Genomic DNA, 16,750 nt, shown 5'->3' on the forward strand with positions numbered 1-16,750 from the left:
GCACTGGGTCATACGTTGTTAAAGAGATGGCGTCTGTCTGTGGGTAAACCCTGGCATGCAAGAATGGCACGGTTCTCATTTCATCACAGACATTGCATATTTCTGCACATATACTGCACTGACATCTGACATACACATGCTACTGGGGTCATGTCTTATTGCAGCAACATTTGAAGGTCAATCCTTATTTCCTGTCCACTGATCGAAGCCAAGTGTATGGATCTATATTCAACTTGAGTACAGTGTGAGAGATGGGGGATTGAACATACTTGTGTTGAGTTAGTGAGTTTAGTTTAATACCACTCTAAACTGTATTCCAGTGGCATGTCAGCTTGACGTTGGAGGACAGCCAGAAGTGATGCAAAACTCGAAACATAATCAGCAGATTCGTAAGATGATCGTAAGTTTTTCGGGCATGCCTTAGGGATGCAACTCTGCACAGCAAACGGTGTTGCCTTAGACTACATCCCGAATGTAGGTGTAGAAATATGACTCAGGGATTCACACAGGTCTATTTGATTCCAAGTCAACAGGACTCTCAGCAATATTTTGGGTAGCCAAAGGCATGAACATGGAGGTCCCAGGCTGGTGACATGTGGCAAACATTTTTACAGCTGGGGTATCATTGCCCATGCTCAGGAGCCTACAGCTAATCATCATGATTATAGGTGGGAATCATGATGTTAGATTGAAGATCAACCCCTGACACTAAACTATGAGCCTATTTCTTACCAGACAAGAAATGTCAGTTATATGTAACATGTAAGCTGCAAGTTTGATTGGTTTTAATGATTCAAACAGTCCAACATTTTTTGTCAGATTGTTTGTTTATAGGATGCAATGTTTGGTGTTCATTAAACCCTGATGACTACTACTGAGTACATAAAAATGTTAATGTACTGTAATCACTGTTTAGTTATAATGTCCTACATCTAACCATGCAATAATTCCATTTTAAAAAATCATGGGAACTAGGACACTTTTCCTGTCACAGTCTTTGCGACAATCATCTGAGCAAATGACAAACTCTCTATGAATCTGCTGTAATCATCTGGTTTGGCAACACCCTCCGACACTCCAATCTTACTTAACAGTTCCTAGTGTATTTGGCAACCAAAAATCAAATGTCTGCAGTCAATTCTTGTAAATTTTGCAATCAATTTTTTATAATTCTGAACAAAATTCTGCAACCTTTTCAGCTTAATTTTTGTGAATTTCCAAGTTTTTCACCTGTTGGCAAGTTTTTCTGATAAATCCACTGCCAGAATAGTTATTGAAGTGATTCTGGTGATCACTAGTGTATACATACAGGCATGCATTTTCAATACGCAAGAATACAAAAGACACCCTCACTTCAAAATGAAATCCGGATATTGATTTTATTTAACCAGTCATCAAAATGTAAAATGTTGAAAAGATTGCCTACAAATAGTTTTCTTTTTCATATTAAACATTTTCTTTTTTATATAAAACAAACATGATTTGGAAAGACTTAATTAATACAATAATCCTCTGCCATCATCAAAATCATTTCATATCTTCAAACTAACTTTGTTGCCATCTCACTGACTATTCTTTCTTGTTGAAGTTGCTTCTATCACTGTGATCCAGTGTGACAGACTGAGTCTCCAACATCCTCACTGCATGTGTCCTGTAGATCACTGTCATCCAGTGTGACAGACTGAGTCTCGAACATCCTCACTGCATGTGTCCTGTACATCACTGTCATCCAGTGTGTGACACACTGAGTCTCCAACATCCTCACTTCATGTGTCCTGTACATCACTGTCATCCAGTGTATGACAGACAAAGTCTACACCATCCTCACTGCATGTGTCCTGCAGATCACTGTCATCCAGTGTGTGACACACTGAGTCTCCAACATCCTCACTGCATGTGTCCTGTAGATCACTGTCATCCAGTGTGTGACAGTGTGTGACATTTCATATCTTCAAACTAACTTTGTTGCCATCTCACTGACTATTCTTTCTTGTTGAAGTTGCTTCTATCACTGTGATCCAGTGTATGACAGACTGAGTCTCCAACATCCTCACTGCATGTGTCCTGTAGATCATTGTGATCCAGTGTGTGACAGACTGAGTCTACGCCATCCTCACTGCATGTGTCCTGTAGATCATTGTGATCCAGTGTGTGACAGACTGAGTCTCCAACATCCTCACTGCATGTGTCTTGTAGATCACCGTGATCCAGTGTGTGACAGTGTGTGACATTTCATATCTTCAAACTAACTTTGTTGCCATCTCACTGACTATTCTTTCTTGTTGAAGTTGCTTCTATCACTGTGATCCAGTGTATGACAGACTGAGTCTCCAACATCCTCACTGCATGTGTCCTGTAGATCATTGTGATCCAGTGTGTGACAGACTGAGTCTACGCCATCCTCACTGCATGTGTCCTGTAGATCATTGTGATCCAGTGTGTGACAGACTGAGTCTCCAACATCCTCACTGCATGTGTCCTGTAGATCATTGTGATCCAGTGTGTGACAGACTGAGTCTCCAACATCCTCACTGCATGTGTCTTGTAGATCACCGTGATCCAGTGTGTGACAGTGTGTGACATTTCATATCTTCAAACTAACTTTGTTGCCATCTCACTGACTATTCTTTCTTGTTGAAGTTGCTTCTATCACTGTCATCCAGTGTGTGACAGACTGAGTCTCCAACATCCTCACTGCATGTGTCCTGTAGATCATTGTGATCCAGTGTATGACAGACTGAGTCTACGCCATCCTCACTGCATGTGTCCTGTACATCACTGTCATCCAGTGTATGACAGACTGAGTCTCCAACATCCTCACTGCATGTGTCCTGTACATCACTGTCATCCAGTGTATGACAGACTGAGTCTCCAACATCCTCACTGCATGTGTCCTGTAGATCATTGTGATCCAGTGTATGACAGACTGAGTCTCCAACATCCTCACTGCATGTGTCCTGTAGATCATTGTGATCCAGTGTATGACAGACTGAGTCTACGCCATCCTCACTGCATGTGTCCTGTACATCACTGTCATCCAGTGTATGACAGACTGAGTCTCCAACATCCTCACTGCATGTGTCCTGTACATCACTGTCATCCAGTGTATGACAGACTGAGTCTCCAACATCCTCACTGCATGTGTCCTGTAGATCATTGTGATCCAGTGTATGACAGACTGAGTCTCCAACATCCTCACTGCATGTGTCCTGTAGATCATTGTGATCCAGTGTGTGACAGACTGAGTCTACACCATCCTCACTGCATGTGTCTTGTAGATCACCGTGATCCAGTGTAACACACTGAGTCTCCAACATCCTCACTGCATGTGTCCTATAGATCGCTGTCATCCAGTGCTGTGATAGACTGAGATATCCCATTTCATTACCAGGCAATTTCCGAAGTCCATTAGTTACCTGATTACACCGTATGCACCATCTCCACAACTACAACGCATATGCAATAATTTATTTATACACAATTAGTGTTCCAGTAAGTTAATTGCTTGTGAAAGCTGATAAAGATAACAACAAATGAAATATGTGGATGCGCCACCCTAAAGTACATGCCAGTTCAACAGGTTTAATTTTGTCAAGAACATAACAACTTCAAGCAAAGGATTCATAATTTATCCGTGTTATGTCATCGAGCTTAACTGTGAGTACAAAAAGAAGACAGAATTGCCTGGTTTCTTATGAAGATGAGACTCAAGCAAGTCATAACTGCTCAACATCACTACTGTGATACTGCAGTGTGACCCATGAAGGATAGGTCTTAAGCAACCCATGCTTGTCGTAAGAGGGAACTATTCTTGTCGTAAGAGATGGCTAACGGCTCAGGTTGTCAGGCTCACTCACTTGGTTGAAGATGTCATCACATCCAAAATGCATGGATCTATGCTCATGATATCAATCACTGGACACACATCCATCATACAGCTAGAATAATGCTGAAAGTGGTATTAAACAACAAACAAACAAACTGCAATACATAGCAGGAGATATAAGATAAGTTCATCCTCAAACAAGTTCTACTTTCTAAACTTGTTGGAATAGATCATAACATGGTTGTGGCATCTTATAACTTATCACCATACACACATCCAGAGGGCGTTGGGGGTGCAGTATTTCACACACCTCTTGTTTGAAAAGCAGACTTTATATTCTGGAAATTTATAGGGGAATGAGTATGATAAAAGTAAACACATAACACAATGACAAGCTCATTTGCTTGTATTTTTCAACAAAATTACACTACAAAGTAGACACAATTTATGGTTAACAACTCCTTTAATAACTGTTGTGATGAAGTTGTTATCCATAAATTGTGTCTACTTTGTCATCTGTCAACTTCTAACTTATGCCTATCAAACAATTTAAAATTACACGATTACTGAAATTTCAAAATCACAAAACACACCCCTCCTTTATCAGGAATTCGTATCCCCAGCTTATCACTATGTATCTCTAGTCAAGGCACATTTGCAAAATACTTTTTTCAGGAGAGATGCTCTCTACAGATATGGGTCAATAGGTAGATAAAACATTTTTATAAGCCTTGATGAGTTTCTTTGGCCACTAGCTACACATGTGATACAAATTTCAGGGTCTCATGCGAAATGATGGGTCGGCCAGTTTATCTAAAACACACATTTTTGTATTTTGCTCAATTAATATTTACAAATCTGTGTTGAGAAGCCAGGTTACACAGTGTGTGAGATAATGTTATTGTTGGCCTTTGAATATGTGTATTATTTATGTAGGTGGCTTGTGGCTCACACAGAAACCAAACATGCCCCCTGACTGAGCCGCTTGTGTATCTAATGGCTTTAACATCAGGTACACAAACCTGTAGCAGGAACAAACAGCTGTCAATCAACTGGTGTCAGACAACTTAATTGTGACATTTAAAACCAAACTTTCCTCCTAGTGCAAGCAGCTGTTGCTCCATATTACTCGCTTGTTTAACACTGTTTAAAGAACAGTTTCACGTTTAAACACATGTTGAATTTTCATATTTACAATGACATTATTTACACACTTCATTCATCACAGGAATGTGTCTATGGTCAGGATATATGGCTGTCTGACTTTCAGCCATGCTGCAGGAAACAACATTGTCAGACTTCAAATATTCATGCCAGGAATATCTGTACCCAGCCGTCATGACAAATTGATGTAGATACGTGCTGTGTGATAAATGTGTGCTGTAGGATAAAAAGAAATAGTTACTGATGACCATGAAATGAGTTCATCATTTCTGAAAGATCCTTACTCCACGTTTGTTAAATCAGGTAGAATATATTTTCCATCTAACAGTTTGCGATTGCAGTGGTCATGACATCTACAATTACACTCTCAAAGATCATGACATTCACATTTTTACACTCAGATATCATGCAACCTAAGAGGTTATGACATCCACACTGGCACCTTCAGGGGGTAATGACATCCACATTTGCATAGAGATCATAACATCCACATTGACACTTTCAGGGGTCATGAAATCCACATTGGCACCTTCAGGGGTTATGACATCCACACTAGCACCTTCAGGGGTCATGACATCCACACTGGCACCTTCAGGGGTCATGACATCTACACTGGCACCCTCAGGGGTCATGACATCCACATTGGTACCTTCAGAGATCATGACATCTAAACTGGCACCCTCAGGGGTCATGACATCCACATTGGCACCTTCAGATATCATGACATCCACTATGGCACTTTCAGGGGTCCTGACATCCACACTGGCCTTCAGGGGTAATGACATCTACACTGGCACCCTCAGGGGTCATGGCATCCACACTGGCACCCTCAGGGGTCATGACATCTACATTGGCACCTTCAGAGATCATGACATCCACTATGGCACTTTCAGGGGGTCATGACATCCACTATGGCACCTTCAGGGGTCATGACATCTACACTGGCACCCTCAGGGGTCATGACATCTACATTGGCACCTTCAGAGATCATGACATCCACCATGGCACTTTCAGGGGTCATGACATCCACATTGGCACCTTCAGAGATCATGACATCCACACTGGCACCTTCAGGGGTCATGACATCCATATTGGCACCTTCAGAGATCATGACTTCCACTATGGCACTTTCAGGGGTCATGACATCCACACTGGCCTTCAGGGGTCATGACATCCACACTGGCCTTCAGGGGTCATGGCATCCACACTGGCACCCTCAGGGGTCATGACATCTACATTGGCACCTTCAGAGATCATGACATCCACTATGGCACTTTCAGGGGGTCATGCCATCCACACTGGTCTTCAGGGGTCATGGCATCCACACTGGCACCCTCAGGGGTCATGACATCCACATTGGCACCTTCAGAGATCATGACATCCACAATGGCACCTTCAGGGGTCATGACATCCACATTTGCAGCCTTAGAGGTTATGACATCCACATTTGCACCTTAGAGGTCAGGACATCCACATTTGAACACTTAGTTAACATTCATGTTTGCCCTCTCTGAGCACTATTATCCCCAAGTTACTACACTAACAACAGTTACATTGTGGATAGTCTACTCACAATCCGTATAGTTACAGCCATAGGAGCTAGCTCAACACAAATTCAGTGGGGTCACACATATCACAATGATGTTTTCTTCCTTTATGAGGGTGGTGGGGTAGCCAAGTGGTTTCAGCCTTCTCTCGACACGCCAAAGACCGGGCTTTGATTCCCCACATGGGTACAATGTGTGAAGCCCATTTCAGGTGTCATCCACCGTGATATTGCTGGAATATTGCTAAAAGCAGCATAAAACAATACTCACTCACTCTGGCTTTATGAGCCTCTTATAACCTAGAACTCATTGCTGGACTACCACTGACCACAAGGAGCACTTGATGGCAGGGCCTTCACTGCACGGTACCTTCTGGCAATAAGTCATTCCAGTTCATATAAGGGGATGTGGGGTAGCCTTGTGCTTTAAACATTCGCTCTTCACATCAAAGATCCATGTTAGATTCCCCACAGAGGCACAATGTGTGAAGCCCATTTCTGGTGTGCCCCATCATGATATTGCTGGAATAGTGCTAAAGACAATGTGAAACCATACTCACTCACTCACTCCAGTTTTTATAATATAGAACCAGTCAACCTGGACAAGCCCTTGGTGATGCAAGGATACAGCTACAAAGATCCGGAACTGCATTAAAGAGCTATACCCATGTCATATTCCTGAACATGTTACTTACCATATTTATGACAGTGAGGACATAGTTGTTAATGTCCTCATCCTCGTAGTGCTGCACCATCTGGGGGTCCACCACCACCATGGTCTCCACATGCTTCTCCACAGATATTGACCTCTTCTGTCGGCGCTTCTTCTTCTTCTCTACATGCTGGTTGTGTTTCTCCCATCTCTCTCTCTGTTTGAACGCCCGGTCCAAGTTTTCTGTAACATTGAAGGAATACATCAAATGTTACTTTATTGATTAGGCAGCTAAGCTTAGAATCCAGAGAATTGTACACTGTTTAAAACCTATTCTTGATATCCGACCATGTCAAACCATGTGTGCAGCCATCATGCTGAAGAATCAGGTTCAATTCCGTACATTGCACCCTGTTTGAAACCAATAAAAATGGATGTCTCACTCCACGCTAGTGCCTCATAGAAATACATATACATGTACTGCTAAACGTGGTGTGAATCAACTCACTGTACTAACATTTCTGAGACATTGTGACCACGAGGTCCTAACTGCAACACAAAAAGATCATAACTCTTTCAATAGCTTCAAATTGTACTTACTCTCATTTCACTTCCTCTAATCATCAATTGTTTTACATTACAAAAATTAGCAACATAATCAACACCAAGAAAAACAATTAACCTATTTTCTTCGGTTATTGTGTCTCATTGAGACATATTAGTCTTTGAACACTATTTTATCATCAAATAGCACTCCTCAAACTCCTCAGGAGTGAGTGAGTGAGTGAGTGAGTGAGTGAGTGAGTGAGTGAGTGTGTGAGTAAGAGTGAATTGGGTTGTATCAATATTCCATTAATATCACCAAGGGGGACACCAGCAAAGAGCTTCACACATCAGTCTGGCATTTGGCCTAGTGTCCACAGCAACTGCAATTTACTGTGCAGAGCTGCATCTCTATCCATTAAAAGTTGGTTGGAATTCAAGATAATTAACCTTGATCTGTCATCACCATTCCCTTGCTTATTGGAAACATATTTGACTGGGTTTCCTCCACCACTAAGCCCACAAGCAATGATATAACTGAAATGCTGTTGAAAGCCGACTTGAAATCAACTCCCTGAGATGACGTCTTGATGAAAGCCATGGGAAATGTGAAGCAATAAACAAATATACACTGCCAAACACAAATCCCTTTGTATTTTTCCTGGTAAACCATAACAGTATCATGTATCACCTTGTTAGCCATGTACCTGTAGACAAGGACTCCCCCTTTAACAGCCAGACACAGACAGTATGGTGAGTGAGTGAGTGAGTGAGTGAGTGAGTGAGTGAGTGAGTGAGTGAGTGAGTGAGTGAGTGAGTGAGTGAGTGAGTGAGTGTTGTATCAGCAAGTAATTATAATTATACTAGGTTTGTCTGACATTCATAATCAACAAAAACAAGCAGAGATTTAACTAACCAACATCCTGATGTCTTGATGACATTTCCCTAATTGAGGAAGTAGGTTTTGGCTGTAGAGAGTTTATTTTGGTTGTCAGATAGTATTAACAGCAGTCTGGCACTGCTGGTAGTATGCTGAAATAACATGAATGAAGAATCTGCAAGGACTTATGTTGCAGACTCTTGCATTCCAGTAGCAGTTTGCAAGTTACATCATACCAGGTAACTGGGCCAGGGAAGTTAAAATAAACTGCTGGGCAGAAGAAAATATACATCCATGTTTGATTATGGCTAAAAGTGAAACAACCAAGAAAAGGTTATTTGATGGTGATGTATTTGATACGGGTATCATAATTGTGCTTTGGACCTTAAGTGTGCAGTGTTTGCGTCTGTTTTCAGCCTAGTAACATTTTCATAACCTTTGTAATTTTTGGGTTTAAATCCAATTTTCCAGTGTATACTTAAGTGTCAAGTCCACTGCACTGATAACACTTTTGAAAAGATATTTTCAGCATATTGTATGCTAAATATACTTAGATTCTCTTCCGAAAAATATACTTAAAATGAATGTCAAGGTCAAGATGAATTTATCACAAGAAAGTTCCACAGGTATAAAATTCCCAACCTCACTTCATGTTATTACCCACTGTGATTTGAGTATAGCTATCTGCACACAAAGACTAAGATTCAAAACTCTGGTTTGAATAATTATTGTTAATTTATCTCAGAAACAAATTACACTCCCACTGGAATGGTGATGGACAATTACAGGATATAAAGTTTATTCTTTCTCTAAATCAGTTTATGACAGCAGAAATAAAAGTGAAATTTAAAAAAACTGCTTGTCTCATCCCATTTTTTTGTCACACGCTTGTGAGTGAAAAACCCATTTCAGATACCTAATATCAAAAGTGTGAGATAGAATTCCAGGAATTGGCTAATCCATGGCAGCCACTGACTACTTTCCTGATTGTTATTCATGATAAGTTTTTTGTGCTACAGTCGAATTCACCTTAAGTATATCCTCCTTGGCAAGTCTCAGAGTTTAAAACTTTTATTGACTTGTATTGCTATATTGGATATTAAAGACACTTGGATGAGATTCTCTATGTGTTAAAAACCACATCCCTTTTCTATGTGTTATAAACTATATCCCCTCTCTATGTGTTATAAACTATATCCCTTCTCTATGTGTTATAAACTATATCCCTTCTCTATGTGTTATAAACTATATCCCCTCTCTATGTGTAAAAAACTACATCCCTTCTCTATGTGTTATAAACTACATCCCTTCTCTATGTGTTAAAAACTACATCCCTTCTCTATGTGTTATAAACTATATCCCTTCTCTATGTGTTAAAAACAACAACCCTTTTCTATGTGTTATAAACTATATCCCCTATCTATGTGTTAAAAACAACATCCCTTTTCTATGTGTTATAAACTATATCCCTTCTCTATGTGTTAAAAACAACATCCCTTTTCTATGTGTTATAAACTATATCCCCTCTCTATGTGTTATAAACTATATCCCCTCTCTATGTGTTATAAACTACATCCCTTCTCTATGTGTTATAAACTATATCCCTTCTCTATGTGTTAAAAACTACATCCCTTCTCTATGTGTTAAAAACAACATCCCTACTCTATGTGTTAAAATCTACATCCCTTCTCTATGTGTTAAAAACTACATCCCTTCTCTATGTTTTAAAAACAACATCCTTTCTCTATAAGGGTGTCACGATAAATTGAAATATCGATATATTATCGGTAAGCACTCAAAGTCAATAAATCGATTGTTAAATCAGTTTCTGATCAATAGTATCGATTTCAGTTAGGATTATCGATAGTTTCGATTGTATTTATCATATCAATAAAATACATGCAATGCTGATCAAATTTGTTTTTCTTTTGATCGTGAGTGGTAGTAATTTACACATGGTAATGTGGAAGTTTCTTTTTCTTAAATTATTATGGTAAAGAAAAGGACAAATCAGTCATATCTCAAACTTTACTTTTTATTTGTTGTTATGGTTATCATATTCAAAGGAAACTTCCGTTTTAATTCAACTGTAAAATCCATCTTAAATGATACACCGAAAACTATCGATATTTATCACAATAGTTGCTTGCAATATCAATAGTTATCACAATAGTTTCTTTCAATATCAATAGTTATCACCATAGGGATTTCCAGACCAATAGTCACCCCTACTTCTCTATGTGTTATAAACTACATCCCTTCTCTACGTGTTATAAACTATATCCCCTCTCTACTTGTTATAAACTATATCCCATCTATACGTGTTATAAACTATATCCCCTCTCTATGTTCTATAAACTAGATCCCCTCTCTATGTGTTATAAACTATATCCCCTCTCTATGTGTTATAAATTATATCCCCTCTCTATGTTTCATCAACTACATCCATTCTCTATGTGTTAAAAACTATATCCCATCTCTATGTGTTATAAAGTATATCCCCTCTCTATGTGTTAAAAACTACATCCCTTCTCTATGTGTTATAAACTATATCCCTTCTCTATGTGTTAAAAACTATACCCCTTCTCTATGTTTTATAAACTACATCCATTCTCTATGTGTTATAAACTATATACCATCTCTATGTTATATACTATATCCCTTCACTATGTGTTATAAACTATATCCCTTTTCTATGTGTTATAAACAACATCCCTTCTCTATGTGTTGTAAACTATATACCATCTCTATGTTATATACTATATCCCTTCTCTATGTGTTATAAACTATATCCCTTCTCTATGTGTTATAAACAACATCCCTTCTCTATGTGTTGTAAACTATATCCCTTCTCTATGTGTTATAAACAACATCCCTTCTCTATGTGTTATAAACAACATCCCTTCTCTATGTGTTGTAAACTATATACCATCTCTACTTGTTATAAACTATATCCCATCTATACGTGTTATAAACTATATCCCCTCTCTATGTTCTATAAACTAGATCCCCTCTCTATGTGTTATAAACTATATCCCCTCTCTATGTTCTATAAACTAGATCCCCTCTCTATGTGTTATAAACTATATCCCCTCTCTATGTGTTATAAATTATATCCCCTCTCTATGTTTCATAAACTACATCCATTCTCTATGTGTTAAAAACTATATCCCATCTCTATGTGTTATAAAGTATATCCCCTCTCTATGTGTTAAAAACTACATCCCTTCTCTATGTTCTATAAACTAGATCCCCTCTCTATGTGTTATAAACTATATCCCCTCTCTATGTGTTATAAATTATATCCCCTCTCTATGTTTCATAAACTACATCCATTCTCTATGTGTTAAAAACTATATCCCATCTCTATGTGTTATAAAGTATATCCCCTCTATACGTGTTATAAACTATATCCCCTCTCTATGTTCTATAAACTAGATCCCCTCTCTATGTGTTATAAACTATATCCCCTCTCTATGTTATTTACTATATCCCTTCTCTATGTTTTATAAACTACATCCATTCTCTATGTGTTATAAACTATATACCATCTCTATGTTATATACTATATCCCTTCACTATGTGTTATAAACTATATCCCTTTTCTATGTGTTATAAACAACATCCCTTCTCTATGTGTTGTAAACTATATACCATCTCTATGTTATATACTATATCCCTTCTCTATGTGTTATAAACTATATCCCTTCTCTATGTGTTATAAACAACATCCCTTCTCTATGTGTTGTAAACTATATCCCTTCTCTATGTGTTATAAACAACATCCCTTCTCTATGTGTTATAAACAACATCCCTTCTCTTTGTGTTGTAAACTATATACCATCTCTATGTTATTTACTATATCCCTTCTGTATGTGTTATATACTACATCCCTTCTCTATGTGTTATAAACTACATCCCTTCTCTATGTTTTATAAACTACATCCCTTCTCTATGTTATACTCTCTCTCTCTCTCTCTCTCTCTCTCTCTCATTGATATATCAACAGAAACATTACGGTAGTACAGGGTGGAATTGATATTTCAAGTCTACATATCAACAGAAACAGTCCTTATGCCTCAGTCACAGAAACTGAGATGGAGTCTGATCTACCTTAGACCACCTGTACACCACACCTGTACACCACACCTGTACTACACACCTGTACCACACACCTGTGTTGGGTCAGTAGGGTGATATCTGGGTCGCATTAGAGAGACATGGGATATTACAGGATTAAACGAGCAGCTCACATTTGGCTGTTGCAGAAACTATTTGGCTGCAGTTCTACATAATTAACTTCCTTGAGAGAGATTATACACACTTCCTTGTAGCTCATATGTTACTGGCTAAGTATCTGTAGATGTTTAGTCAAAACATTCAGTTTCATTGATTTCTTTCCCAACATCATGTTTCATTTAGCAAGATATGCACTTATGACATCATAGTTTTGTTTATAGGCAGAACTTCACAAAAACAGCTCACTGCATATACTGTCAAGCAGAGTGAGTGAGTGAGTGAGTTGACCTTACACCGCTTTAAACAGTATTCCAGTTTCATCATGGCTTGTCAGCTTGATGTGGGGGGAAAGCCGAAAGTGATGTAGATCTTAGATGATTACCATTTTGGTAAAACCCACGAGCACAGGTATCCTGCTGACAAACCTAGAAATATAATCACAGTGAACCGGGATTCACACCCATGATCATAGGTTTCTGGCGTGCCCAAGGGTCGCAACTCTGCACAGCGAATTGCAGTGCCTTAGGCAACTGGGCCAACAGAACTATCAAGTAGAACTCAGTCAGGACAAATTACAAACATGATCACCCACCTTTAATAGAATTTTGTTTGCACTTGCTTTTAAAAACATAAAATCGGCAATATTTATAATTACTGTTCGATTTCATAACATTTTAACACATTATACATATATAGCATGCAAGTATGCCTCTCACCTCATTACTTACAGTTCATGTAAATTAAGCACAGATATTTTGTATGATGATGAGTTGATTTTCATGCAGCAAATTCATTACTAATCAACAGATCACAGGAGATGACAGCATGGGCTGCTGAAGACCAATCCTAACCTGGATCATCACAGGAGGGGACAGCATAGGCTGCTGAAGACCAATTCTAACCCCAATCATCACAGGAGGAGACCGCAAGGACTGCAGAAGACCAATTCTAACCCCGATCATCACGGGAGGAGACAGTATATGGGCTGCTAAAGACCAATTCTAACCCAGATCATCACGGGAGGAGACAGCACGGGTTGCTGAAGACCAATTCTAACCCCGATCATCACAGGAGGAGACCGCATGGACTGCAGAAGACCAATTCTAACCCAGATCATCACGGGTGGAGACAGTATGGGCTGCTGAACACCAATTCTAACCCAGATCATGACGGGAGGAGACATTATATGGGCTGCTAAAGACCAATTCTAACTCAGATCATCACAGGAGGAGACAGTATATGGGCTGCTAAAGACCAATTCTAACTCAGATCATCACAGGAGGAGCAGTATATGGGCTGCTAAAGACCAATTCTAACCCAGATCATCACGGGAGGAGACAGCATGGGCTGCTGAAGATCAATTCTAGCCCAGATCATCACAGCAGGAGACCGTATGGGCTGCTGAAGACCAATTCTAACCTGGATCATCACAGGAGGAGACCGTACTGATTGCTGATAACCAATTCTATCCCAGATCATCATGGGGCCAGAAGTAGGTACAGGTTAACAGTCTTCAAGTCAGCAAGATCAGCTTCCATCAGAATCCAACAAGCTTACTAGAGGACACCATAATAGACATGTGTCAATGTGTAATTCTCACAGACCATTTAGCACAACAGCCACCTATGATATTATATCCTAATCCTTTAGTTGGCTATTGCTGCCTTCAATTTCCCATGTGAGATATATAAGTGACATTATTACATCTGTTGACACGAACCATCAAGTGCACAGTATCTGTATAATTGCCAGTATCACATCCACATTACCCCCACCTAACCCTAACCTTAAATGTTGTCAGGTCAACCATATGGGAACATGTGCCATTAATCATGTTAATTTGTAATGGGATTCACAAGTGAAATGTTTTTTATATGTTTTCATATCATTGATATATGTTATTTTCAATATATATGATTTCATTTACCATTTCTGTTACTAGTTTTGAAATGGGTTGTTTATGCAATATTGGTTGTTTATGCAATACAACTAATTTTCACAAACAACTCATGTTTATCTTGATATAGACACACACATATAGCCTGCATGGACATATATCTCTACATGGACACACATATAGCCTGCATGGACATTGTCAATATGTTCAAAGAAACTGAAAAACAAAGCATATAGAATTTCACCAGAACATTGCTGGAGTGTTAATGGTACAGTGGATGACGAAACTCAATTCCACATGTGTAGATATGGCATGAGGGAGTTAAATAGGTAAACTGGCAGTGTTCACCAACAACAGCACTTCAACTGATATCACAGCTCATTCCAAGAGCAACAATTCATCATTTCATCAGAAAACTCCCATAATAAAACACACATGCATCAGTAGCTACATACTCTAGACTGACTGTCATCTCTGAGCCGGGATAAACCATTGTGAAATGCAGGATTCAGGGTTTCACAGGATGTACACATCTTGCATACTTGACACAGCTACAATCCAAATTACTCCCAATTATAATTTTAACATGACCGAACAGTCTTATCAGTCAGTACTTGTACCTGCAACAGCCCAAGGCTGAAAAGTCAATCCTTATTTGTACATACCATCATTTCCAGTTAGAATTGAATATTGAATAATTTTCAACATTTCTAAGAATTATTTTTTTAAATGAATATTTTTGCCAATGAATAACTATGCAACTAAACTGCCAAGCAAACAAAAGTATACCCCATGTTTGATGGTGGCAAAATCTGAGACAGTCAAGAAGTGCTTACAATGGTGATGTATTTCATGTGTCATAGTTATTATGTTGGACCTGGAGTTTGCAGTGTTTCGGTGACTGTTTTCAGCCTTGTAATGTTTTATAACATTTGTACATTTTTGGTTAAATCCAATTTTTAAGAGTATACTTTCTTTTGCCTGGCAGTTCAAGTACTTGATAGTTCCATAAACATATAATCTGATTAAATGTCATCCAATGTTAATATGTTTATCTTTAATTTTAGCTACTGTGCATAGGGAACATTTATTATCACTGTCAGTTGATTAATAATTGAAAAGAAAAAGCATGCTACAAGTATCAAAACATTCCATCTACCATAAGTGTCCATTACATTCTTTTTAAAACAAGGTACCCTGAAGCAAAACATTTTAAATGGAAACACATCAAAGAAAAAAACCTGTTCTGTCTATCAACCTGACAGCCATAACAAAGCTAGACCGACCGACAGCTAACCATCCCCGACTGAAAAACTTTTAAACTGTCATGAATTAGGACCAGAGCAGTAGATGCTATTATACAGTTATTCACTCTAATTTGTTCTGATAAAAAGCAACACATTAGGGGACAACCCAGCCATCTAATGAAATATATGATGCCTGTATGTCTAAACCCACTCTCATACCTCTTTCATCCACTTCCAAAATTGGCTTTGAACAAAATACCATAGTTCAGAGTCAAACACATTGTATGGCACGGTGGGCACATTGTTAAAGTAGCGGGACTGTAGGACAAGCATGTACAACCTAGGGGGTGGGAGGTGTGGGCTCATCACTTAACTCGACACATTGTTAGAATTCTTCAAATCTCTTAGCTTTGACCTGCATGTTTGCTGTCAGAATGATCCTTATTTTTAGATCTTAACAAGAATGTGCTTGGTTAATTGACACTATAACAGGCTTTTTTTAAAGGAATTTTAATCACTTTCAATACATTAAATAAAGGAGTGAATTCTTAAATAAAAGGCATCAGAACCCTTACCATATTCATATGTAATCTATGTTAAAAAGCTGAGACCATTGTATTATTCCAACTACATTATGTATCATGAGCATGTGTTTATCAATCACTATTAAATAGTGCTGATACCAGGTGTTTGTGAAAAAGTGTGCGTATCCTGCCCCACATGTGGTACCTATCACAAACACACGCAAAGGCAAAA

The 16,750-nt window shown here is 38.7% G+C and overlaps 1 protein-coding gene across 1 annotated transcript in view; it reads right to left on the reverse strand.

Moving 5' to 3' along the window:
- Positions 1–16,750, reverse strand: part of LOC124134126 (A disintegrin and metalloproteinase with thrombospondin motifs 7-like) — a 136,792-nt gene that overhangs the window by 39,514 nt on the left and 80,528 nt on the right. Inside the window, exon 4 of the mRNA XM_046498807.2 lies at positions 7,232–7,431. Within this exon, the coding sequence (XP_046354763.2) occupies positions 7,232–7,431 (200 nt within the window). The remainder of the gene's footprint in view (positions 1–7,231; positions 7,432–16,750) is intronic.

This window comes from Haliotis rufescens, unplaced genomic scaffold, assembly GCF_023055435.1.
Source record: "Haliotis rufescens isolate VD_foot unplaced genomic scaffold, xgHalRufe1.0.p SCAF_1, whole genome shotgun sequence".
In the NCBI taxonomy this organism is placed as follows: Eukaryota; Metazoa; Mollusca; class Gastropoda; order Lepetellida; family Haliotidae; genus Haliotis; species Haliotis rufescens.